Source organism: Opisthocomus hoazin, chromosome 3 (assembly GCF_030867145.1).
Source record: "Opisthocomus hoazin isolate bOpiHoa1 chromosome 3, bOpiHoa1.hap1, whole genome shotgun sequence".
NCBI classification, from domain to species: Eukaryota; Metazoa; Chordata; class Aves; order Opisthocomiformes; family Opisthocomidae; genus Opisthocomus; species Opisthocomus hoazin.
The window spans coordinates 40,698,982-40,726,693 of record NC_134416.1 but is presented as its reverse complement, the minus strand read 5'-3'; the positions used below and the strand labels follow the sequence as shown (position 1 = coordinate 40,726,693).

The 27,712-nt window shown below is 43.5% G+C and overlaps 2 protein-coding genes across 13 annotated transcripts in view; one reads left to right on the top strand and one right to left on the bottom strand.

Moving 5' to 3' along the window:
- Positions 1–32: 32 nt before the first annotated feature.
- COPS5 (COP9 signalosome subunit 5) lies at positions 33–13,390 on the bottom strand. The gene is made up of 8 exons (XM_075416051.1): positions 13,146–13,390; positions 12,801–13,035; positions 10,000–10,128; positions 8,735–8,800; positions 7,278–7,363; positions 4,305–4,416; positions 3,386–3,534; positions 33–433 (listed from the first exon to the last, which is right to left on the bottom strand). Exons 1-8 carry the CDS (start codon positions 13,301–13,303, stop codon positions 349–351), a joined length of 1,020 nt encoding a protein of 339 aa, XP_075272166.1. The 5' UTR covers positions 13,304–13,390; the 3' UTR covers positions 33–348.
- A 71-nt stretch (positions 13,391–13,461) lies between these two features.
- The window catches only part of CSPP1 (centrosome and spindle pole associated protein 1), a 77,611-nt gene continuing 63,360 nt past the window's right edge, over positions 13,462–27,712 (top strand). For 8 of the 12 annotated variants that reach the window (XM_075416050.1, XM_075416049.1, XM_075416040.1 and 5 more), the window contains exons 1-2: positions 13,462–13,808; positions 19,058–19,161. In XM_075416050.1, the coding sequence (XP_075272165.1) occupies positions 13,526–13,808; positions 19,058–19,161 (387 nt within the window). In that variant the 5' untranslated portion in view covers positions 13,462–13,525. Of the gene's footprint in view, positions 13,847–14,179; positions 14,300–18,430; positions 18,471–19,057; positions 19,162–27,712 lie in introns of those variants that run through there. The other 4 variants (XM_075416045.1, XM_075416046.1, XM_075416044.1 and 1 more) reach the window with 4 other exon arrangements.

Here is a 27,712-nt window from a genome sequence, read left to right as displayed (position 1 = left end):
TTGCCAAAAAATTCAAGCCCCAAAACACTCACTCATTTTCAAAATTGTTTTATTGCAGTTGGATAATAGAGATAAATACCTAAGAGCAAAATCCAGTAAGTCACATTTATTTTTCTTTTGGAACAATTCTCCAAACTGGTGGTGTTTTATGATAAAGAACAAAAAGTTGCACTACATTTCAGAACATTTTGTTCTTTAAAACTGGTCATACAGGTGGGAAATATTAAAGTACTACAAATTAAGTGAATAATTTTCCACTCCAGCTTCATTTCCCAAATTGAACAAGTCCAAGTGAAAGAAACCATGACTTTTTCTGCTTTGGAGATGCATATCAGCTGGTGGTGCACTTCAAGCTATATTAATTTGATTAAAAAGTTTATCCTTAATAACCTGAGACATCAATCCATGTATAGCTTCTATGGTGGTCTTGCAGCTGAAAAACAAGCATAAATTCAATGTTGGCCAAACACTGAACTGAACTGTCATTTTATTTGAAGATATTCAGCTGTTTTGGAAGTTCAAGGTGCCCATAACCCCATGAATCTTAACTGTCCAGAAAGGAAAAGTCACACACAGCAATTTAGCCATTGTTGCCAATAGCTTTCTGTTACTTAAAAAGCGAACTGATGAGTACTACACACACAAAGACCAATTCCAGAAAACTTCTCTGTCTGGCAACTTAGGACATCTTACAGTAACAATAGCAAGTGAGCTCTGTGGTCATCTGAACCAAAAAAATAATTTAAAAAAATCCCTGAGGGAATGGAGCTACCAGCTGTTACCATATCTGAAGGCTCTCACTGTTCTCCACCTTATCGCCTTTGCCCGACCCCAGGCCAGAAGTGCACAGTAACCACAGCTCCTCTGAGAAACTTTACAGAGAACACTGAAGGAAGAATTTATAGAGCTAATCAGTTATTAGTCAAAATATGCAACATGTGCAAAAATCCCCAAACAGCTGCAAGGATTCCTATTGATCCATGTTTCCTCCAGTGTTCCTGATTTAGGGGGATGTAGGGTCAAACTAACAAGTAAACATGTCTCAAAACAGAAGATATAGATGCAGAAGATGAATCAGCCCTGGAGGCATGGAGAATAGGGACAAATTACTACTCTAGATAAAGGAATCCTAGGCAAAGGGAGCCGGTGTGGAGTACAGTTTGGCTAATGCATATGTACTCTTAGAAAATGTCTCTTGGAGATATGTAGGTACAGTAACAGAAGATATATAGCCAAGTGTAAGCACCTTTATGTTAATGTTTTACAGCACTGTTTTTGCTAAAACAGGCAAACCGAATAATCCTTTAGCAAACTTTGCAACCTTATTTCTTGATAGTAATTTAGGCGCCAACTGAATCAATTGTCCTGGTGTCTGCACAAGTCTTCTCCTGTCTTTTCTGTTTTAAAGCTGCAACATGTGCTCCGCTCTTTCAAAAGAAAGGGATCTAGTTGTCCTGACTAGGGTCTTAAGAGCTAGGAATACAAAGATTTTGAAACTTTAAAGGATTACTATGTAGTCCACTGAGCACGATAAGAGGGATGTGTGCAATGACACAGAATCATAGAATCATAAAATCATTAAGGTTGGAAAAGACCTCCAAGATCATCAGGTCCAACCATCAACCCACCAGCACCATGCCTGCTAAACTGTGTCCTGAAGTGCCACATCTACACATTTTTTTGAACACCTCCAGGGATGATCGTGACTCCACCACCTCCCTGGGCAGCCTGTTCCAATGCCTGACCACTCTTTCAGTAAAGAATTTTTTCCTAATATCTAATCTAAACCTCCCCTGATGCAACTTGAGGCCATTGCCTCTCATCCTATCACTAGTTACCTGGGAGAAGAGACCAACACCTGCCTCACTACAACCTCCTTTCAGGTAGTTGTAGAGAGTGATAAGGTCCCCCCTCAGCCTCCTCATCTCCAGACTAAACAGCCCCAGCTCCCTCAGCCATTGCTCATAAGACTTGTTCTCTAGACTCCTGACCAGCCTTCCTGCCCTTCTCTGGACACACTCCAGCACCTCAATGTCCTTCTTGTAGTGAGGGGCCCAAAACTGAACACAGTACTCGAGGTGCGGCCTCACCAGTGCCTAGTACAGGGGCACGATCACCTCCCTCCTCCTGCTGACCACACCATTCCTGGTACAAGCCAGGATGCCGTTTGCCTTCTTGGCCACCTGGGCACACTGCTGGTTCATGTTCAGCCAGCTGTCGACCAACACCCCCACATCCTCTTCCACCAGGCAGCTTTCCAGCCACTCTTCCCCAAGCCTGTAGTGTTGCATGGGGTTGTTGTGACCCAAGTGCAGGACCTGGCACTTGGCACCACTGCTGAACCTCATACAGTTGGCCTCGGCCCATCGATCCAGCCTGTCCTGTCTTCTCCACAGATGGACCCGAGATTGTACTAGCATGGACAGTGCAGTATTTCTTGGTTTTCAAAGTCTGGAATTTGCCAAATACAATGTTCTTGAACAGCCCAAGATATTATATGACTTGTTGGATACTATTACCCTTTGGTAAAGATTTTACTTGGAAAAATGATGACTACAACATTATATAGATAGCCTAAGCATACACATCATTCTTAAGACTATTGGAAGAGAAATCTATTAGTGAGAAGCAACTTCTGTACTTCAAAGCTCAAAAAAGAAAGAGCTGATTACCAGCAAACAGATAAGGAACACTGAGGGAAAAAAGCACAACTTCTTTGAAATAATACTGTACGCTCAGTGATGATAAGTTCATTAACTGATAATAGAAAGTATTCGCTATCCAGCAGGGTAGCTAAATATAGAGGCCAGAATTTCTGTAGTTTAATTCTTAAACCAAACTGAAACACAAAATAACAAAAACACGCTCCTAATTTGTGGAAGAAGGATATATTAATTAAGAAATATGAAAAAAAGGGAGTTCTTTAAAACTGAGTGAAAGCATTACACAAGTGTAAACTAAACTTACTGGACTGTTAGCACTAGGTCTTAAAATCATGTTTTATATAATAATTTTATTTACTGTTAGTTTAAACCTGATTAACCACATAAACCGTACTATTTTCTAGCAATGCTACCATTGTGCATTTGACAGAAAACATTTTTTTTTTTGATTTGCCATATACTGATGGAATTTAATAGGGATTTTTTGTTTAATCAACTATAAACTAGAGTTGAATTTATTCCACAAATAGAGATTGAAAAGCCATTGTAGGTTTAATAAAGGCAAGATTTTTCTTAGACTTTAAAAAATAACTAATTTGGAGTGTCTTATTCCTTCCTATAACCTACTCATTCTTACCTATAATGCTGGTAGGTTACAATGATAAAAGTTTAAAACAAAATAACACTTTTTACAGGGAAGAACACAGGTATGTGTTACTTACCTGTCTCTTGTTGCTTTTGCAAGTTTGTCTTCTGATTTCTTATCGTGAGTCTCTAAACCCAGCATGAAACTGCCCCTTCCAAGCTGAGCTTCCGACTGTTCTAATTTCTCAGACAAATCAAAGACTTGGCCAGTGGTATAGTCGGCATTCTTAGGAGAAAGAAAGCAATAAACATACTGAATTCTAAGCTATAGATTCAAGCATTTATGCACAAACTAAACAAAATCTGAAAAGACCCTTTAAGACTGTAGTACTGCACATTTTAACCTATATCTGCAATTGAAGTGATACAGCACAAGTGGCACGTGAGTGGTGGTTGAGAGAACAGAAGCTGAACAACTGACAAATGCTCAACACCTAAAGCCTGGAACAGGCACTCGTCATTACTTTGCGTTCACGCCCTAAGTTATGAAACTAAGAAAAAGTAAAACTCAATTGGTTTTGACCAAAAGAAAAGGTATAAAAATTGGCTTTTGCAGAAAGAAGGTTTTGATGCCGAGCTGTTACATTGAAGGTCTACCTGCAGTATTTCTGTTGCACCCTCATTTTAACAGTCCTGTTAGTTGGGTTTTTTCCCACATTTTTTTAATAGTGATTACTTATTCAGTACCGTTATTTTAGGCATATTATTCATTACACTGCTGTAAAGAGAGAAAAGGTTAAAAGGTGTTTAAAACAAAATCTAAGCATACAGAGAACTCAGTAAGTTATTCCAACCTTCTACTTTTAAAGAGCAGATATAAAGAACATTTCAGTATTTATAATTAGGAAACCCTTCCTTTCTTGCTTAATCTGGCAAATAAGATTCTTAATGTGGGATCTATACCTATCAGCTTCCCACTAAGCATTTTACAGTAGAGGATCTGGCTTTCAGCACTAATGAATTAACATATACACGATAGCATACTATGGTACTTACAGTAAGCAAACTAGAAGAACTGAGAGTGTTCACCCAGTACTTGTTCCACAAAAGCTCAAGCAATTTACGATCCAAAGATGATTTAAAGTATGAGACTTCTAAAGCATAATACCTTTAAAAACAAACATGCAAACAAAATAAGCTTCCATCTAAGCATGTCTTGTTTGGCTGTGAAACCCAAAGTACATTCATCTCAAAAAATCCTTATTAATGGCAAATATCTTCAACAATTCAAAGCACTGAACAATAAAAAAACCACCTCCTGTTCCAATTCTAATTCCTACTCCATTGTATTTCATATATAATATAATCCTCACAAATACTGCTGTGTTCTATTTAATGAGATTGCAAGGTTTTTTTTATTATTCTCTTATCCACTTCTGCAATGCAATGATGCCCTGTTCCATGCTTGGGATCTTCAATACTGTAATAATTGTTAATTACAGCTGACTGCAGTTTTGCATGTATCACCTCTAGTTCCATTAGGAATGTCTCTTAGCAGCAAATGTTACAAACAGGCAAACAATCTTATGCTCTAATGCAACAATCTTGTGCTCTTATGCACACCTATTTTGAAAGCCAGGCTTTAGTGGTGCTACAGAATTCACACGAGATGATAAAACAGATAGAAAGCTGAGCTATGCAAAGTCATTAGTGTAGGGAATTACAGCAACCTTACAGAGCTATATTAAACTTTATTTTGATTAGGACATTCTCGAGCAGGTTATCAATAATCCTATTATTTCTTGATTTCTCTGGAAAGTTATTTTGCTTGGCATTTTGGTAAGAAATTCCATCTGAGATAACAATGCTTTAAAATCTACAAACACACCACACTTTAATGTTTCTTTGATAGAACAAACACCCTTATTTCACACATGTAAAGAAAAATGTGGTACTAACTCAGTTCTTCAAAATTAGAAATCCAAGGTGTTTGAGGAATAATGTAATAAACTTACTTAAAAAGATTAAATGGAAGCAGTTTCATATTGGCCATTGAACACCAATCAAAGGAGGGATGTTTGACTAAGGTTATCCAGACTGCTACTATAAAGCAATTAGTTGTCACTGGCATTCCAAACAGACAGGATCATTACGGGTTCACAGAAGAAGTCTTATCAGGAGTGGCTGAAAGAACCAGGGTTGTTTAACATGGAGAAAATGAGGTTCAGGGGAGACCTTATCGCTCTCTACAACTACCTGAAAGGAGGTTGTAGAGAGGTGGGTGTTGGTTTCTTCTCCCAAGTAACAGGTCAAGGGGAAATGGCCTTAAGTTGCGCCAGGGGTGGTTTAGACTGGGTATTAGGAAAAATCTCTTCACTGAAAGAGTTGCCAAGCATTGGAACAGGCTGCCCAGGGAAGTGGTTGAGTCACCATTCCTGGAGATATTTAAAAGCCACGTAGATGTGGTGCTTAGGGACATGGTTTAGTGGTAGACTTGGCAGTGTTAGGTTTGCAGTTGGACTCAATGATCTGAAAGGTCTTTTCCAACCTAAATGATTCCATGGTTCTATGATTATCATTCAAGTTCTCTAAACTTTTATTTCTTAGTCAAACTACCCACACTACTGAGAGGACACAATCGCTCTAGTCTTTTGTATTATCAGTAATTCAGTAACATGACAAGTTTGCAGTGTTCATTCCCCGTCTTTGCTTAACTGCTGTTTCCTTCTAGGAAACACTGCAAACTATTTTCTTGGTTTGGATGGAAAGAAATGACTTGTACAAGAAGCCAACTTTCCGAGATGGAGAATATAACAGTAACTATTAAGCACTTCCAACCACCAAATAAACTCTCCCAAAAAGATGAACCCCGTGACCACCTCTAAAAACAAAAGGGTAAAACATAGCCTCCTCTCATACTTAAAAGCATGGGTTTATGGCCAATGCCAGACTTACAAGGGCTAATCCGAAATGACAGGAACATTACAGTTCTACAGTTCACTACGGTTCTGTGTAGCTACTGTTCTGGATTCTTCCTCAAATTGGATAGGAAGACCAATTCCCAATTGTTTTAATTTCTTCATCTCTTCAGGGTCAGACTTCGCATGCAACTCTAAATGCACTGAAGAACAGATATCCACACACCAAAAACGTGAAAAAACTGCATAACAGCCTACAGGACGTACTGGTGGCAATGAGATCTTCAAGTTCTCTGTACACAGATGCTTGTCAAACATCTGAAGGCAGAACTGAAACCAGGCCATTATCAAAAGAAGTGGTCCCATCTTTCCTTAGCTGTTCTTTGCAAACACTGCGTAAGTCCAACAACTGTCTCTACTTTCCACCCCACCTTAGCTTAACCAGCAAGAACGCGTGTGCTGCCACAAGCTGGAGCAGGTAAGGCGACTGACCTGGCAAAACAGATGCCTTGCCAAGTAAGTAAGTGTGGGTATGAAGTGAGGAGCATGTGGCTGGGGATAGATCAGTTACAGAAAGAATGGTTAAAACTAAACTACCTTTTTACTTCATGGAAAGTAAACTAGCAGGAGAGTAAAAGCAGTAATTCTTCCTGTTGCTGATGTTATCCTTGAACCAGTTCCACTTTCCAATCCTATCAAAGACAGATACAATCTTAACGTGCCCAGTGATGCAGGAGAGAGAGATGCACAGCACTTGCCACTACTCAGAAGAGCAGACAGATTACAGTCTGCCTAGTCCTGCTGCTAAATCTACATCTGACCTCTTCCTCCCTGCCCTAAGAAAGCACCTTTACTTAAAGGTGTTCAGGAATCAACTGCTAAAGCTTCATCAAACTGCTAAAGGTTCATCTTCATCTTTGTTACAGTTCTCCCTTAAAATATCTCCCGATAAATAACAACAATACTTTCTCACAAAACCAACACTGCTAAAGCAACAAAGAACTTGAAGATCTGAAATACTCCAGGAAATGTACTGTTCTGCATTGAATCACTAACCCACACACAAAAACTAACAAATTGTGCGAGAGTTAGTAGTTTTTATGTTACTTACTGTTTACAATGTACACCAAAGTCTTCTATTTTATTAAGCGGAATAGTCTGGTATTCAGAGGGACCTTCATCTGGAGGTTTATAGCCCTAAAAATTGAAAAAGGGCAAAGATGACACAGGAATTTTGGGACTTTTTAAAAATGCCTAAACTCTTCGAAAGCACATCACAAAAATTCTAGTTCATGCAAGTCTAGTTTATTTTCCCTTGGGAAAATGAAATTTCCCCCAGTAGCCTGAAATTTTGAATTTTCTTGGATCTCAGATTTACATTTGGCTTTACTAGCAGTCATTACACTTGCAGGTCTATCAAAAAGCATGCTGGAAGCAAGGTAGTCATAGCTGAGATTTTTCAAACAAGATGGCAAGCTATGATTAGATCATTTCTTCTATAAGAGAAAGAGGGAGCTTCTTCTAAGATAATATTTATCTTATCTATTCTTGAAAGTGATTTCAATCCGAGGGAAGAAATTCCATGCCTTGGATATGCCTTAGGGATACCTAAAACTTCAGTTACTTAGTTAGCCAGGATGGTGCCACTCACAGCTACTGACTAGGCAAGAACTGCCCACAGACCACTCTGAGGGCTCGCTAAAAATACTCTTCTAACATGCACTTTCCGTATAGAATTTATTTTTCAGGTGCATGATTCTTCTCCCCGCTCAAAATTTTGAAACTATTTATGAGGTGGTTTTGCATACAGAAGTGAATATTCTCCTGAATCACAAACTGTTCTAAGAAGCTCTCTCATGTATATTTGACAACACAAAAATAATGCTTGAGGGAACCCCTCAAACATTTTTGTTAATTACAGCTTTACTGGATGTCAGACTGAAGTTCTTGATGAGTCAATAATAACTGGAATTTTGAAGGATATATCTGAACTTTATTAGATTGAAATTAAATAGCAGTTACATGTCTGCCAGAAGTATAAATGAAAGACTGCATTTGGAGATCTAGATCTCCATTATGTACATGACTTCCTAGTTTTTACCCTAACCATTCCATGTTGTTTAATTCACTTGTTTTTTTGTACATTGTTTTGTGAAGATTCATAACATCAACGCTATTAATTATGCTGTTAACCTCGGTTTCAGGTCTAAAAAATGGTAGACAAGAATTAACATAAATCTATTTTGATGAATGCACCTACAACTAGATCCATTAAAAACGCCTATACTGAACTATGTAATTTTAGGACAGCTAAAATTACGGTCTATTTGATTTAACACTGCCAAAAATCTATGGAAAACAAACTAGAAGTTAACCTTTGTGACAATCAATATTCAAAGATACGCAATAACAAGTATATCAGCACATCTTTCTTGTAGAATGAACAATGACATACAGTACAACAAAGCAGATCGAACTGTCAGATGATCTATCTAATCTTTAGAACCAATCCATTACTTATTTAAAGACAGTTTAGAGATCATGCACTAGATAATTTTAACTATTTACCTTAGGATATGTCCTAAATGCTCCAAGATTTACTTTTCCCGCAGATATTGTTCTTGTTGGATCAATCTGTAGAAATACAGGTAATGCTTGTTATATGCATTTTATTATTAGAGGCATAAGTTAACTTTACAGTAATTGTGTTTCAGAAATGTAATTAGGGCAAATTGAGTTAGTGTTGTCATAAACATTACTTTTTCAGTTGGCAATTTGTTGGTATGAGACTCTCTAAAATAGCCTTCTATGGACCTTTCTTTCAAACTCATTTTCCTTATTTCCCAAATACTTTAAGGAAATTGCACCTAAGAACATTCAATAAACCATAATAAAAAAATCTGCAGTTAAATCTTATAACCACAGAGGTAAGAAGTAGTATTATGTGATCTACTGTATTTTAGTTGAAAATACAGGAAAGTAGAGAAGGAGTCTCCTTGCTAACATATTTACCAATACTCCATTTAACTTTAAAAGTAATTAAAAAACAGAAAAAAAGGGCAGGGAGGGGAGAAAAAAGAAGTTCCAAGTCAAGTGTTCTATCATAACATAGGAGAACTCAACATGGTGGAAATACTTCTTAAGGGTGATTTATACTTTTCTAAAGTAACTCTTCCATCAGTTATATTCCTTATTTCTGACTAATTTCAGTCTTTTTTCCTTTATTTCCTTCAGTAGCAACGGTTATACAAGTAGTACTGAAAATAAGGTTTACTTTTGTTTTCAAATGTGATCTGAAGCCTGGAAGACCCTGAAAGGCCCGAAGAGTTTCTTCAGATTTTTTCTTCAAAGACAGATTTCCTAGTGCCTTCTGCCTTGCAATATGCCCTTTATTTAATTTAAAAGCCATTTTAGATGCGAAGTAACAGAGCTTTGTGAACACGCTTTGCTCTGTTTCGACAGAAGAAGCAACAAAGAGAACAAAAAAACCCAGATTTTTGTTCTATTGCAGGAGGTTGAATATGGATTGCTCAATAAATTTTTTTCTGCAAAAGTATGAAGTAGAACTTTTAGTTAAGAGTAATGTATGGATTTGTACAGAGTTACCATGCCTGGAACAATGTAGTGAAAATGGCCTCGGTAAGCAATACTGCTGGTTTGACCAGTATGTGGCCAACAAAACAGAAGGAGTGACACCAATTTAGAATTTGGATCTAACACTTCCATCACGCAAAATACTCATTACTAGAATGTTAACAGACAGAAATCTAAAAATTACTCGCCCCTCGACATTATTTACTATGCAGTTTTATCAACTATCAGACAGTACTTACAACCACTGCTACAAAGGGTTCTTGAAACTGCTGATTAAGCATCTGGGTACTGACGTCGATGCCAGAGAGCCAGCAGCCATAGCCAGGGTGGCTGTGATACCAGCCAATTGCATTTTCTAGACGACCAACCTAACGGCAGAGAAGGAAAACAAACCCAGAGTTAACCTCCATTCCGAAAGTATCAGCTGCCCTCTACTGGGCCTTCCAGCAGCTACAACAGGGTGGGAGCACAAAAAAACGAACACACACACAGAGCTCGCAATGCTAACTTGCAAATACTAAACGTACGCCTTATTTTGACAAATTATTTTCTAGAAACCATGCAGTCTGTAGTACCAGCATTCTCTGTTACAACTATTATCACAGAACAAAGAACTCTGATGAGCCAGTAGCTCCTTCTTTAATCACAGCTGAAGTACAGAAGGGACTCCATGCAGTGAGATGGTAAGCAAGCTGGGACTCCTCAGCGCGCATGAGAAATTTCTTAGGGTGGATATGACATAAGTATATATAATCTCATATAATGTATGGTATGTCAGTAGAGGATGAATATTCATTTATTTAGCACAGTAACGCACCTCAGAATTATACAGAGAGATCATTGGTACATTTAAAAAATAATTACTTGAAAGATGCCTATTTTCGAACACCAGAAGTCACAGAATTTATTGCCAGAGCATGCTCTGAAAGCCAAAATATGATTTTTTGAGATTTTTATGATCAGAAAAACTCAAAATAGGAGTTTCCAAATAATACTCCTGGCTATCTCTACAAATACTGGAAGAAAACCCAACAAATAACGCCCCTCCCAGGAGAATGAACGCTCATTGCACCTAATTTTATAACCCTTTCTCAGAAATTGCTTAGTGGCTGCTCAATACTGAGCTGAATAATTTTGGTATGACCTTATATGCCAATTCTTAACTGAGAGTTGTGTGTTTGGATTTATCAGATGCTTGGTTTTGCCAAATACTGAATACGTCAGGAAGGTTAAATCAGAAAAATGTTAAGATGAGACAGAACACACAAACTGCCTACTGAACGGAGTATTTATTTTGCTTTTGAATTGGTGAATAATATTTGTATTTTCTTTACATCTCCCATTTACAGAGACCAAAAAACACTAAAGAACTTTTGTTATTTTTCAAAGCCAAACAACACTTTTTGACCATATTAACACCAGATCCTGCCTACGGTAAAGCAAGTAACTGGAACGTTGGCTTCTATAAAGTACTTATGCAGGTGAATATATCAACTTGCAATCTAATATTGAAAAGAGTTATTCCGGGAGCAACTGCTTGCCAAAATGAAATGTGGAACAGCCAGCATGCAAACGCTGCCAGAGCACCAGTAAAGGCGAGTTACTATATTTGCAAACAAGTTCAATTTTAAATTTATGAAACTAACTATAGACAAAACTGCACAATATAAACAACTATAACAAAATATTTCCTGTCATGTAAGTACCCCCACATAAACTGTTTTAAACATAAGATGAACTGTGTATGAAAAAATACTGATTTTATGCTATATATTTACTATTTTGAAACCCATTATTTCTACCCAAGAACTGGATAGTACGAATATATCTTTAGGTAAAGACATCTTTTCAAGTTCCCTACTTTTCTGTAGCAACAATATTAGCATCGTGGCATCAACAGTTTTCAGACCAAATGTAACAGATTAAATGAATTATTTCAAAATTTTCTCATAAACAGGGATGATGACTCCAGGGAAAAAAACCCCACCCAATGAGGTAGGGTATATATACCTACTATATAGCTACTTCTGGATTATGTTTGCTCTGACGTTATCATCCAGCCTAATATGCATATATTTAAATACGTCTAACTTTATATAAGGATGTGAATATAAGTACAACTCTCCAAAATAACCCAAATACTTCTCTGTTATCTCCAGTGAATAAGCAAGGGGCTTCTAATTTTAGGTGGTTTAAAACACTCCGAGGATTAAAGAAAAATCAAAGGGTAAGACGGGCCTCAAAACTTTCAGACTGGAGAATGAGAGCGATTTCAACACTTATTCAACAGAATTGCCCTGTATTGGAAGAAACGCATCAGTAGGTGCTCTGATGTGCCGTACTAGTTTCTACATCAGACACAGAGCAGATTCATATTTCTGTTATCCTTCTGCATATGAGAATGCTGCTGCAGTCAGGCTTAGTATGACACGGATCTCTGAATACAGGGTGACAAAGACAGGGAACAGACATTTGAGTCAGTTCACCTAAATTTCCAAATTATGAATAATTAAGTTGTACTGCAACTTATTCCTTCACTGGCATTTTCTTCACAAATGTGTTTTCTTAACTTTTATAGAACCCAGCAGCATGACTACGCAGCAAGAGTTCAGAACGCAAGAAGCTAAGAATAAATGTCATATTCCTGATCTACAAGTTCGAAATACCTCTGACACATATACGTTTTACATTTAATTTTGCATACCGTTTTTAGAAACATCTATTAAATCATTCATTTTAGAAACACACTCCCTCCTTCTTCCATCCACAAACCACCAGCTGCAGCCACAAAAACACTTCCTAAGCAACGAAAATAACTGACGAAGGACGAGAGCATCCAGTATTTTACAACCTGCTGTAAAACATGGAAATATGTATGCAAAAATGTTTAAAATGTTCTTTGCTGCCGACACATTTCTCTTAAACCACGCTTAAGAAGAAACAGGCCAACTGGACAGCCACTGGGGTGGGGGGGATGAGCTGACAAGACCCGTGGCTACACCACGGAAGGGGCCAAACACCCTCGGCTGCTTCTCCTCACCTGCTTTGCGTTTTCAATGTACGCAGCCATGTACTCGTAGGCGGCGGCCTGCGCGTTGACGCGGGTCTCGGTGCCCTCCACCGGCAGGGCGAAGCTGTCCATGATGATCATGGTTTCCCCGTCCACCTTGCCCAGCATGAGCCCCATCACCTCCAGGTTGCCCCCCGACCTGGCGTGCATCACCATCTTCAGCAGCGCCAGCGCCGAGATCTTGCAGTACTTGAAGTAATGGTGGCTGCGAAGAGAGAGGCCGCGGAGGCCATCAGGGCCGGCCCCTATGCCCGACCCGCGCCTCGGGCCCCCCCGCCGCCCGGCCCGGCCCGGCCCCGCCCCGCTCGCACTCACTCTTTGGTCCAGGGCTTGGCCGCCAGGATCTCCTGCTGCTGCTTGCGGTCGTACTTGTAGATCTCGTCGATACTCTGCGCCTCCTGCATATTGTTGGCCAACTCCCACGTCTTCTGCGCCATCCCGCTCCCGGAGGCGCCGCTCCCCGCCGCCGCCATCGCCCGCCGCACCGGGCCCGGCCCTGGCCCGCCTCACCGGGCTGCCGGCGGAACCACGCGAGGCGAGGGGAGTTGTGGACGGGGGGTGGCGCCGGTGGTGGTACGGTCCGCGCAGGCGCGGTGCGGGCGGCGCTGCGCCCCCAGCGGGGGCCCTGGGCTCTGCGCCTCGGCCGGGTCAGCACCGGAGCCGCTCGGGGCTGCCCCGCGCACTCCGGCGGCGCCATGCTGCGGCCCGACGGACGCGTTCGGGCGCCCCAGGGCGTTCTCCCTCCTCGCCGCCGCCCGGCCGAGCGGTGTTTCACGGGGAGCGGCCCGCCAAGGCCCCGGAGGAGCGGAGACCGCTGCGTCCCTTCCAGCTCCCTGTCGCCGGTTAAAGCCGCGCCGCTGCGACCCCGGCCCTGCGCCCGCCGGCGGGGAGGAGGCGGGACAGAAGGGCCGCCTCGCGCCGCCCTCCGAAGCAGCAGGGGGCGCTGCTCAGCGCCGCCCACCGGTTTCCGAGGAGGCGGTAAGGCGCGCGGGACGCGGAGCGAGCGGCGGCTGCCGGTGAGCGGTGCGGTCGGGGCAGCGCCCCCCCCCGCAGCCCGGTCTGCCGGCCCCGCCGCGGGAGGCCGAGCGGCCGCCTTGTTCACAGCCCGGGGCGGGCGGCGGCCGGGGGGGAGGGCGGCTCGCCGGGAAGCGGGACGGGCCCGGGGAGCCGAGCGGGCCGGGGCGGGAGTGGGCCGGTCGGGGTGGTGGGCGCGGGTGTCCCGGCGAGGGGCAGCGGGGCTCGGCGAAGCCTTCCGGCGGGAGCCGTTTGTTACGTGGCCGTTGCCTGACAACGGCGCCGCGCTCCTTAAAGGGGCCGAGCCCGGAGTGCCGCCTGCCCCGCCCGGCCCGCAGCCTCCCGCCGTCATGGGTGGGCGGCAGCGCCTCACAGCTGGCCCGCGGGGGCCCGCCTGAGGTAACGCTGCCCAGGAGGGGCGGGGGAAAGGCGCTCCCCCGCCTTGTCACGCGTGGGTGAGTGATTCCCAGCTCTTGGCTCTGAAGGTTTTCCGAAATTGGCGTCTTTTTTGGGTCGCAGTCCGTGTGCTGGAAGAGTAAATAAACCCTTATGGTGGGGGGAGGTAACTCGCCAGACTTGTTCAGTGGTGGTTTTGAGGGTTAATTGCCTTCACAGTGACGGAAAAAGTTGTGTTGCTTTAGTCAGAGTTTATTAATTGTGAGCGTCCAGACCCTGGAATTTTTTTTATGCTTTTTCAGGTAAGAATTGAAAAGAAACGAAGGTGAAAGGTGCAGGAAGCATGTCTCTGATAACAAGAGCTTATTCTAAAAAGCTTATCCATTCAAAGGGATAGAGAAGCAGCCAGCACTGGCTGTTACGAGACCTTAGGAAGTTTGGGTCAGACTTTGAAAAATATTTCTTCATGACACTATTATGTGACCATGTAATCTGTAAGTACAATTACTAAACGTGGCATATAGTTGATTTTTTCAAAGCACTTCCCTCCTTGCCATCCTTATTGTAGTTCCTATGGATGGGAATTGCCGTTTTGCTAGTTTTCCTGATGTTATTTTAGTATTATGGTAGCACGGAAGAGGTAAAATCTGTCTACATTCATGTGCTGGTTTTAAATTTTGTGCCTGATTTTCCTGGACAAATAGCAGGTGAAGGGAAAGAAGAAAAAGAAATGCAGTAAACTTTATTTTAGATGATTAAGTAGATACATAATATGTAGCTGGAGGTAGTACATACAATACAATACATTTACAAATAGGTGTTTTAAATATTTTGAATACAGAGACATGAATTATTAACTCTGAGCAAGCATAGATCCAATAAAAAGTTAATGTTCAAACTTGACTTACTTTTTTTAATATCTATATGCTTTTTTAATATCTATATGCTTTCAGTTGCCTGGTGTATTTGCTTAAGTTGCAGTCTACCTAGCTGACTGTAATTATTCAGAATAGCTTTTATGAAAACTTCCAGTTAAAGTTCCAGAAAAAGGTTATGAAAAACGAAAATCTTCTTGAAAGTAAAAATACTTTTGGGGAGACATATTCAGACAGTAGTTGAGTGTATAGCAGCAGTATGTTTAATATTAATGAATAATACAGTGTTTTGGGGATGCAAATACATCCAAGATTTAAAGATGCAAGAGCTAAAGGAAGAGCTGATTGATAGCTGAAAAAGTTTGATAGAGCTAACACTTTTATTAATACACCATTTGGAAAATATTCTGTTTTCCAAAAAACATGAAAAATATGCTGTTTACACCTTGTAGTTTTGTGGGCATATGGGTTGTCTGTGGGTTTTCAAATGTTTACAGCATGTTCTGACTCTGACTTCTGCTCTGTGCATGTGCCCATGAAGCAGTGTCTCCAAGTTTAGTTTCGAATCTGCTACTTTTACTAGGAATTGCAGGGGTCTAGGAATGCACAAAATGCATTCAGGTGTGTTGTTAAACTGAAACCAGATTATTTTGTTTTGAAGTGGTTTTATGGTGTCAGGCTTTACCTTGGTACGTTTGTGCAGTCATATGAAGCCGGATCTAAGTTAACGGTTTGCTGTGAGTTTAGCGCTGTCATCTCCAAGATCATACACTGAGTAACGAGGGACTGCCATAGCACTCTTTTCAGATAGAAATGTATTGTTTCTTTATTGTGATTAGTCCTGATCTCTTCACTTGATACAGTAGATGATAAAAATTGATTAATATTCAGTAAGATATTTGCTTACATGCTGGTATATTTTCTCAACTTGGAAGTGTATGCATCACATTCAATTTGTCAGTCTTTTGCTTAGAACATGTAAGAATTTTTGATTTTTCTTTTTCAGTATAATATGCTCTTTTTGCTTATCTCGTAAAGTTTGCACTTTTGCATATTTTAAGAAGATCAACTAAAGCAGAAGGATGTAAGACATAAATGTCTAGCTATTTTCTAAGAGGCATTTCGCCACTTTTCCTGGCTATTTAGCTGTATTAAAGGTATGCTGAATCAACAGTGCTGTAGCATTAGTTGTCTCAGTGTTCTTAAAGGCCTGGAGTTGTGAGCTTTCTTCACACCAATTGAATTGCCTGTGTAGTTCAACTGTAACTACTTTGTCTTTGTTTTTTAATTTATTGCTCTTTTGAGTGATGTGATAGAGGAGTGCAGAATGCTGGAATATTCATTGTGTTTCTCGTGCTAGATAGAAAATGTACTGCAAATATTCCTTTCCTTATACCGTCTCCCAGAATAGGTTTGGTACCATTCCAATACTGTGATTTGGAACCGGTTCTAGAGTTCATAAATGTTATTGTAGATAGAGGTAAGAAATGCAGGTGTTAATGTCAGTGGGCTTTTGGAAAGGCTTTTCACAGTGCTGCCTCTTACATGCGGTAATTTTCCTTTTGGTGGCTATGCAGCACTGGATAAATGATGAGACCAGCTTTTAAATTCTTTAGTAGGACTAGTTGTTTCACCTGTTCAGAACAGTTTTTTCATTATTCTTATGTAACCTAGTAGGCTAAATAAAATTTATCAGTGCCTGGTAACTTACCCTCTTTTAGATGTCTTTTGTCTTTTATCAGTGAGCAAAACTAATGAGATTACAGATTTAGGACGAATGAGATGGGGGAATTCATTTTTGGAATTGATTGTCCTGTGTTACCACTAGTAGTTTTGAAGAAGTTGTACTAGTTCTGCCTCCTTTGTAACAATATTATGATTTTATATTATGAATCAAAAAATGGCATTAATGTAAGAGAAAAAAGTTTAAAGGAATACATTTTAAGGAATACATCAAGCAGACGTGTTCCTTAAATTAAGGTAGCGTGCAGTTACTTGAATTTATCTGATGGAAATTTGACATTCCATTCTGAGGGAATTTTGACATTTTTTCTCTTCATCTTCTAGTAAGCGTTTACCTCGGTCTCTCTGGACACATTATGTTTACCTATACAGTATCTTACTCTGCTGGTCTTTGGGCTGTGGGGTTTTTGTTTTTGTTTTTTTTAATTCTTTGATCCTCTTCCTGAAAGTGTTTTCAAATATAGTTTTATCATTGGTCTATTCTTTACCTCATACAATCTGTAGGCTTTAGAAAGATACCGAATTAGCCTCTGTAAAACTGCTGTACTATCTGAGTTTAGATACTGTGTGTCATGGGGTTGCTTAGGAACCTGCATAAGCAATCCTGTTGCTTGAGTTGTGTGGATAGTATTAGAGGGATTTGAGGGTATTACTTTTCTTCTCAGTTTCATGCTTCCTTTAAGTGTGGAGTCTAACTTACGGATTTTTTTTTTTATCTGTGGGCTTGGTTTTGCAAAACTCCTCCAGTGGAGTTGGGGAAAATGCTGAGTAGAGATAGGGATGAGTAGGCTTGTATGCAGTCATTCTTGTTGATTTTGTCTTTCTTCTTTCCATGGTTACTTAGTGTGCGGCTTTGCAGTGTTTTACTTCTGACAAGACCTAGGGAGAGACCTTACTGCGGCCTTTCAGTACTTAAAGGGGGCCTATAGGAAACGGGGACAACTTTTTTAGCAGGGCCTGTTACTATAGCACAAGGAGCAGTGATTTTAAACTAAAAGAGGGTAGAATTAGACTGGATATAAGGAAGAGATTTTTTTATGATTAGGATGGTGAAACACTGGAACAGGTTGCCCAGAGAAGTAGTGCAAGCCCCATCCCTGGAAACATTCGAGGCCGGGTTGGACGGGGCTCTGAGCAACCTGATCTAGTTGAAGATGTCCCTGCTCGTTGCAGTGAGGTTGGACCTTTAGAGGTCCCTTCCAACCCAAACTATTCTATGATAAGGCTATCCTAACAAAGAATATTCGAAGTCTGAGTGTGTGCTCTAACTTCTGTACAGTTCCATTGTTATGTATTTGATGCACTTTAATTTTTATTATGAGGTTATCTAGGAGCAGCCATGTACAATAAATTGCACAAATAAGATGCTAAAATTTCTGCTCTGAAGGGTTTTCAGTTAAATAGGTGAGATGCACAACTAATGGAAGAGACAATCAGCTGTTCCTCAGTACATGTTTTCGTAGAGATGAGTGGCTTGTCTCATGGCAAGTCAATGCTGCCTGATGTCTACGATCTTACAATAGTTGCAGAATTGTAGCTGTTCTTACCGCCTCTTCTGTTTTATTGGTGCAGGAGGTAATGATACACTGTTGGCTCCAACTCCTGAAACACTGTAGGTGTATTTTGTGGTTTGTGGGTTTTTTTTGTTTGCTTGGTTTTTTGCTTTGTTGTTTTATGTGATTTTTTTATTGTTTTGAATAAGCTTAATAATTAAGATGTCTCGCGGAAGTAAATTAAGCGCAGAATGGATTGTATGATTTGGTGCTTATCTTAGAGTATATGTATATTTTGCACTTTTTGTACTTTTTTGTCTAACAATCCCTTTATCCTGTTTATTTTTTCATGTTTAATTTTGATTTTATGATTCACTAACAATAAGATTGTGCAAGCGTGTAGTGAAGGGCTGTTGGTAGACCTGTAGTTAAAAAAACCAACCCCAACACACTTTAGGGAAATATCTTCAGTCTTATAATATGGAATCTTTGAAGTTGCTCTCTGGTGAAATATCAAGTAATCTTCTCCATGGATGTGTTTCCTGAGTTAGGTGTTTTTTTGACCCAGGAAACGTCTTAAGGCTTGTAGTTCTGAGGGAGAAACTTGAATGCTACTTAACTGCTGTCTTAAGCAACTGTAATTGAGCTTTAAATGTTAGAGGCTCTGATGTAGAGGCAATGTTCTATTTCTTTTCTATAACCTTAGAAATGATGGCGGATGATTTAGACAAATTTATTGAAGATCAGAAGGCCAAGTTGGCACAAGATAAGGCAGAACTTGAAAATAATCCACCTTACATGGAAATGAGGGTAAGAGTATTCAATAATTTTCCCAGATTGCAACACTGCTATTGCTGTGGTCTTGATTTAAGCTTGCTTTTACTGTGCTCTTAAATCTGCATTTGTTATTGAAGTATATATTAAAGATTTATCTGTTCAAAGTAATTTCTAACTTAAATACTTTGTATTTATGTAGATTTTTAAAAACTTGTTGCCCCCAGGCATACACAGTAACATTTGTATTTTACAAGTGGGAAAACTCTTGTAAATGGTGATCGTTGTTCCTTCCCTCCTCCCTAGGGAAGCTGACTAGCAGGGATCTCCTCTCTGGTTACTCCAGAGCATGGGTGTTGAGATGGGGATGGAAGGTATAAATACCCTCAAAATTTCTGTTACAGAAACTAGGAAATATAAAAGGCAAATTACTTAATCCATTTGATTAAACAAAATCTGTTATTGTCACAACTTTCCTATTAGAAATTTTAGTACCTGTCCTGGGTTTGGCCAGAACAGGGTTAATTTTCACCGGAATCCAGGAAGGGGCACAGCCGGGGGGTGGGGGCTGACCCCACCTGGCCAAACAGAGCCCGGTATTCCATACCATGTGCCGTCACGCTGGGTTCCGGGGGGGGGGGGGGGGGGGCGCGGCGGGAAGGCACTCGCGGCTTGGGGGGGCGCAGCGCCGGTCCTGTTTCGGGAGAGCGGCTGTCTGGGTCGTTATGGTTCGTGGTTGTGTTTTCTCCTTATTTGTATCGTTGTTGTTCCTGTTTCCCTCTGTTTGCTGTTCTGTTAAACTGCCCTTATCCCGACCCACCAGTTTCTGCCTCTTTCTTTCCATTCTCCTCCGCACGCCGGCGGGGGGAGGGGCGGCCGCGTGGCGCTTTTGTTGCCGGCGGCAGCCGAAACCAAAACATTAAATTGGCGCCCAAGCGTGGAGCGGGGATAACGGCAGGGCTGAGCAGCGGGTGTTAAAACTGTTTTCTTAGATTTGCTTAAATTTTGTTATACGCATTTACTGTGTTAGTTAAAGTCGCCGGTAAAAATGTTTCTGACTTTGATCAAATATCTCTGCTACGTAAATCCTTACTTGCTGTATGTGTTTGCGACCGTGCTGTTTGTTACCTCGGAAAAAAAGATCAGGATGATGATTTTGCTGTACTGTACGATATCGACTTATGATAACATCACTGTGCATGAAATTAGTCTTGTATTTGCATGCGGCACTGCGGTCATTTCCGTACCTCGGATCCTATGTCTTAGATTTTGTTAATAATCAAACCCAGTCTGTGGGGAAAGACGAAGGGGATACCTTCCCCCACTCTTTCGCCCCCCCTCTTTCCCTCAGGCTGGTCCTAACGGCTTTTGAGAATTTCGAGTACCGTGGGATGCTCAGGCCAGCACTCTCCTTTTGTTCTGCCTCCTGAATGGGTTTCAGCTTTTGTTTAGGGTTAAGCAAGTCGTTAAGAACATCGTGCAGAGACCTGCCCCGGGGCCGGATAGCTGTGAGTGGCTGGGTGTGTGGGACAGCATGGGCAGATGTCTAGAGCAGTGGGCACCTGCGGTGTGTTTTAAACTCACCCCTGAACAAATACAGAATCCGGACAATCTGGTAAAATATCTGAAAAAAGTGTGCTGCCACCCTGGGAACTCCAGAGAGACACAGATCACCACAATGTGCTGGGGTCTGGCCCATGCCTACCGAGCCCTGTTCAACACTGTTCAGTGCCTTAAAGGGGAAAGGGGGGGAAGCGAAGCGGCAGGCGCTGCAACTGGCGCTGCCCCCCCAGCCGGCCCTGCAGCCCCTCCAGCCCAGCAGGCAGTCACAGCCCCCCCGACTGGCACCGCCGCTGCCACAGCTGCAGGGTCTGCCTCGGTTTCCCTGGCAGGCACAGCAGCTGCTCCAGCCCCAGCTCCATCTGCAGGCAGCGTGGCTGAGCCCAATGACCAACCTGTGCCAGTAGCAGTCGCCCCCGTAAAACTAAAGAAAGACGCAAAGAGAGCAGATCGCTCCGGGAGGGATGACGATGAGCCAGGGTCATCGCGGGAGACAGAGACAGAGATCATCACCCGGTCCCTGTCCCTGGGCGAGCTGCGAGACATGAGGAAAGATTTCAGCCGCCACCCAGGCGAGCACATTGCCACCTGGCTGCTGCGGTGCTGGGATAACGGGGCCAGCAGCTTGGAATTAGAGGGCAAGGAAGCCAAGCAGCTGGGATCCCTGGCCAGGGATGGGGGCATTGACAAGGCCATTGGGAAAAAGGAACAAATCCTCAGCCTCTGGAGGAGACTTCTGTCAGGCGTGAGGGAGAGGTACCCCTTTGTAACCACGGTGATGGAATTAGTTAATCATAAAGCACGAACAATGCTGCTATGTCCCTTGTGCAGCCCTGCCCATCTGGACATTAGGTCTGGGAACAGAGGGTTTAGTCCCTAGGTAATCATTAATGTTAAACAATAATGGTGAAGGGGGATTTTTTTTAATAGAAATAGTGCTATTAAATGACTGCAGGTGTATTTGTGGTACCTATCTATTGTGTGAATTAACTGAAGCAAAAAGTCATACATCTCCCCCCCCAAAGAAGGTAGTTTTAATTGAAATGAGCAGGTGCCTGGAACTGGTCAAGACGACCCGTGCCGCAGGGACAAGAGCCAGAAGAGGACTGAGTTTGCGCAGAAACTGTGATGAAGAGGATAAGCCTTCATCTTAGGACCCGCGACGACCACCACTAGGAGGCACTGCGCAAGTGCGGGTGGGAGGAGTGTATGAAAATGGACTGATTTGACTATGAAAGAAAGGGCTTATGTAATCAAATAAATATGTATATTTTGATCTATATAAACTGCACGGAAAGGGTATGGGGTATGCACGTTCGGCAGAATTATCCCCCGTGCATCCGACGTCGCAATAAAGAATGCCTGCCTTTTAACACTACATCGGTGTTACGAGGTCTATTCCCAGATTTTCGGTGACACCTTCAGTGACGATTTTGTATGCTATCCTGGCAAGTGGACCAATATGGAAAGGGGTATTCAGTACTTGAGGGAATTAGCTGTGCGGGAGCTGGTTTACTGTGACACAGACAATGAGCAGGTACCCACAGACCCAGATGAACTCCAGTGCTCACAATCCATGTGGAGGAAGTTTGTGCGGAGCGCACCCTCCTCACATGCCAACTCACTGGCAGTTGTAAACTGGAAAGGTAAAGAGGCACCAACAGTGGACGAGGTGGCTGTCAGACTCCGCCAATATGAGGAAAGTCTCTCTTCCTCCCTTGTCTCAGCTGTGAATAAATTGTCCCGACAGTTCCAGCAATTCAAAGAGGATATGTCCTACTCCCCACCTGTGCGGGCCCGCATCTCAGCTATTAGGGGCAAGCGTTTCTCTGCTCAGGAGAGGGAATACAGAGGCTATACACCCCGGGGCACCCTGTGGTTCTACCTGCGTGACCACGGAGAGGACATGAGGAAGTGGGATGGAAAACCCACCTCAAGTCTAGAGGCCCGAGTACGTGAGTTGCGAGGTAAAACAATCACCAAAGGGGATTCTGTTAGGAAAAGTGCCGCTCCACTTTCCAGAAGCCAGCTCTCCAGACCAGGTAGACAGTTTGACCTTGATTCCGATCCTCTGGAGGGGACCTCCAAGTCATTTTTACAGCAGGTGAGCAGCAAATTCTCTGACGAGGATTAGAGGGGCCCTGCCTCCAGCCAGGTGGAGGAAAGGGACAACCGTGTCTATTGGACGGTGTGGATTCGGTGGCCTGGCACGTCAGATCCACAAGAGTATCAAGCTCCAGTGGACACTGGTGCACAGTGTACTTTAATGCCATCAGAGTTCAAAGGGTCAGAGTCCATTTGCATTTCGGGAGTGACAGGGGGGTCCCAAGAGCTGAGTGTACTGGAGGCTGAAGTGAGCCTCACTGGGCAGGACTGGCAGAAGCACCCCATTGTAACTGGCCCCGAGGCTCCGTGCATCCTTGGGATAGACTATCTTAGGAGAGGCTATTTCAAGGACCCAAAGGGGTATCGGTGGGCTTTTGGCATAGCTGCTGTGGAGACGGAAGAAATTAAACAGCTGTGCATTTTGCCTGGTCTCTCGGAGGATCCTTCCGTTGTGGGGTTGCTGAGGGTTGAAGAACAACAGGTACCCATCGCAACCACAACAGTGCACCGGCGACAGTATCGTACCAACCGAGACTCCCTTCTCCCCATTCATCAGCTGATCCGCCAGCTGGAGAGTCAAGGAGTGATCAGCAAAACTCGCTCACCATTTAATAGTCCCATATGGCCAGTGAGAAAGTCTACTGGAGAGTGGAGACTGACAATAGACTACCGTGGCCTGAATGAAGTCACACCACCGCTGAGTGCTGCCGTGCCAGACATGCTAGAACTTCAATATCAGCTGGAGTCAAAGGCAGCCAAGTGGTATGCTACAATTGACATCGCTAATGCATTCTTCTCCATCCCTTTGGCAGCAGAGTGCAGGCCACAGTTTGCTTTCACCTGGAGGGGCATCCAGTACACCTGGAATCGACTGCCCCAGGGGTGGAAACACAGTCCCACCATTTGCCATGGACTAATCCAGACTGCACTGGAAAAGGGTGAAGCCCCAGAACATCTGCAGTACATCGATGACATCATTATATGGGGCGACACAGCGGAGGAAGTTTTTGAGAAAGGGGAGAAAATAGTTCAGATCCTTCTGAAAGCCGGTTTCGCCATTAAGCGAAGTAAAGTCAAGGGACCTGCGCAAGAGATCCAGTTTTTGGGAATAAAATGGCAGGATGGGCGCCGTCAAATCCCAATGGATGTCATCAACAAAATAGCAGCTATGTCTCCACCAACCAGCAAAAAGGAAGCACAGGCCTTCCTGGGTGTTGTGGGTTTTTGGAGGATGCACATCCCAAATTACAGCCAGATTGTAAGCCCTCTGTCCCACGTGACCCGGAAGAAGAATGATTTTGAATGGGGCCCTGAGCAACGACAGGCATTTGAACAGATTAAACGGGAGATAGTTCATGCCGTAGCCCTTGGTCCAGTCCGGTCAGGGCAAGATGTTAAAAACGTGCTCTACACCGCAGCCGGGGAGAATGGCCCAACCTGGAGTCTCTGGCAGAAAGCACCAGGGGAGACTCGAGGTCGACCCCTGGGGTTCTGGAGCCGGGGATACAAAGGATCCGAGGCCCGCTATACTCCCACTGAAAAAGAGATTCTGGCAGCATATGAAGGCGTTCGAGCTGCTTCAGAAGTGGTCGGCACTGAAGCACAGCTTCTCCTGGCTCCATGATTGCCGGTCCTGGGCTGGATGTTCAAAGAGAGGGTCCCCTCTACGCATCATGCCACCGATGCTACGTGGAGTAAGTGGGTCGCTCTGATCACCCAGCGCGCCCGAATGGGACACCCCATTCGCCCAGGAATTCTGGAGGTCATCATGGACTGGCCAGAAGGCAAAGATTTTGGAGCATCGCCAGAGGAGGAGGTGACACGTGCTGAAGAGGCCCCACTGTATAACCAGCTGCTAGAAGATAAGAAAACGTATGCCCTGTTCACGGATGGGTCCTGTCGCATTGTGGGGAAGCAGCGGAGGTGGAAGGCTGCTGTATGGAGCCCTACACGACAAGTCGCAGAAACTGCCGAGGGAGGAGAGTCCAGACAGTTTGCAGAGGTGAAAGCCATCCAGCTGGCTTTAGACATTGCCAGTCGAGAGAAGTGGCCAGTGCTCTGTCTTTACACCGACTCTTGGATGGTGGCCAATGCCTTGTGGGGGTGGCTGCAGCAATGGAAGAAGAACAACTGGCAGCGCAGAGGCAAACCTATCTGGGCTGCCCCATTGTGGCAAGATATTGCTGCCCGGCTGGAGCAGTTGGTTGTAAAAGTCCGTCACGTGGACGCCCACGTCCCTAAGAGTCGGGCCACTGAAGAACATCAAAACCACCACCAGGTAGATCAGGCTGCTAAGATTGAAGTGGCTCAGGTGGATCTGGACTGGCAACATAAGGGTGAACTGTTTATAGCTCGGTGGGCCCATGACACCTCGGACCACCAAGGAAGAGACGCGACATACAGATGGGCTCGTGACCGAGGGGTGGACTTGACCATGGACACTATTGCACAGGTTATCCATGAATGTGAGACATGCGCTGCAATCAAGCAAGCCAAGCGGGTAAAGCCTCAGTGGTATGGAGGACGATGGCTAAAATATAAAGATGGGGAGGCTTGGCAGATTGACTACATCACACTGCCGCAGACCCGCCAAGGCAAGCGCTATGTGCTCACAAAGGTGGAGGCCACCACCGGATGGCTGGAAACCTACCCTGTGCCCCATGCCACTGCCCGGAATACCATCCTGGGCCTGGAAAAACAAGTCCTGTGGCGACATGGCACTCCCGAAAGAATCGAGTCGGACAACGGGACTCACTTTCGCAACAGCCTCATAGACACCTGGGCCAAAGAACACGGTATTGAGTGGGTGTATCACATCCCCTACCATGCACCAGCCTCTGGAAAGATCGAACATTACAATGGGCTGCTAAAAACCACTTTAAGGGCAATGGGGGGTGGGACTTTCAAAAATTGGGATACCCATTTAGCAAAGGCCACCTGGTTGGTTAACACCAGAGGGTCCACCAACCGGGCTGGTCCTGCCCAGTCAAAACCTCAGCGCCCCGTAGAAGGGGATAAAGTCCCTGTAGTGCACATGTGGAACATGTTAGGGAAGACGGTTTGGGTTAGTCCTGCCTCGGGCAAAGGCAAGCCCGTCCGCGGGATTGCTTTTGCTCAAGGACCTGGGTGTACCTGGTGGGTAATGCGGAAGGATGGGGAAGTCCGATGTGTACCTCATGGGGATTTAATTTTGGGCGAGAGTAGTCCATAAATAAATTGTATAAAGTTAGTTGTTAAATAACCCTGTCACTGTCTGTTATCACTGTTACAATTGTTATATTTTGTACCAGTAGTAGCATAGTAAGAATTCTCCAGATTAAAGAAGGATGGACTTTTTCGATGAAAACCTAGCAGAGCACAGCAATGATGGGACTGGACCTGGTTTTCAACAACTGGCATCCAGCAACTTCATCAAGATCAACATCTCCTGCAGACTGTGGGCACGGGCCGCACCAGATACATCAGCCGTGAGCTCCGGATGCAGCAAGTGACCGCCCATCACCACACATCACCTGCCCTGCCAAGGAAGACCATAACGACAGATGGAGCCCGAAGTCATGGATTAAATGAACTCAACAGACACTTTAGAGTGATGATCCATAGACTAAAGGAATGATATCTGGAGACAGGAGAAGTGGTGGTGATCAACCGGACAATGGGGGACCTGGGCATGACGTAGATGGTATGGAATAAGGGGTGGATAATGTCCTGGGTTTGACCAGAACAGGGTTAATTTTCACCGGAATCCAGGAAGGGGCACAGCCGGGGGGGGGGTGGGGGCTGACCCCACCTGGCCAAACAGAGCCCGGTATTCCATACCATGTGACATCACACTGGGTTCCGGTGGGGGGGGTCGGCGCGGCGGGAAGGCACTCGCGGCTTGGTGGGGCGCGGTGCTGGTCCTGTTTCGGGAGAGCGGCTGTCTGGGTCGTTATGGTTCGTTGTTGTGTTTTCTCCTTATTTGTATCGTTGTTGTTCCTGTTTCCCTCTGTTTGCTGTTCTGTTAAACTGCCCTTATCCCGACCCACCAGTTTCTGCCTCTTTCTTTCCATTCTCCTCCGCACGCTGGCGGGGGGAGGGGCGGCCGCGTGGAGCTTTTGTTGCCGGCGGCAGCCGAAACCAAAACAGTACCTAATTCTAAAACTACAAAAGATTCTATAATTTGCAGATCACCATTGAGTTGTTCAACAGTGCCAGTACCTGGCAAAAAGCTGTATCTAAATAATTCAAGCTGGCTAAGTGTAATGGTAACTAAATAAAGTCCTCAGTAAAAAAAGTTTTGTCTGTTGTTTGACTTACAAAGTCCCAAACAGCTCGAACTTTTAACAGCAGTAATGATATTGAATTTTTTCTCCCTTTTTTGTTTCGTCAGAAGGTTATGAGAATTCATCTTTCACAATCTGTGGGTAATATAAGTATTTTTACCTAGTTATAATAATTCTCTGCAGAAAGTTTTATTCACTTCAGAAAGTTAATTCATAAGGATCTGTGAGGAGTCAGGCTTTGTTTATTTTTGCCGTCTCTGCTCAAAGCAAGTTTAAAGTGAAAGAGAATGTTTCCAGCCTATAGTTGGATAAAGTCCTAAGCTGTTTGGTGAAAGTGTAGTTACAGGCAACAGGTGGGTTAAACTTGCCCTGTAATACCCTGTAATCCTTTCATAGTTTCAAGCACAGTGCAGTACATCAAATCAGCCCCCACAGAAAAAACAGAGAGGATATCTGTAAAATGAAACAGCTGTGGATTATGATATGAAATATACTGAAATATATTGAGCTAATAATTCCTGTGTTGTAGAGGAGAACTACTTTTTTGGTAGTATTAGTGGAATGTGGTAATCCAACATCACTTTCAATCTCTGTTCTCCAGTGCTAATAATGTTAATAATATTGTTCTTATATGTGCCATTTCTTTTACCTTGTGA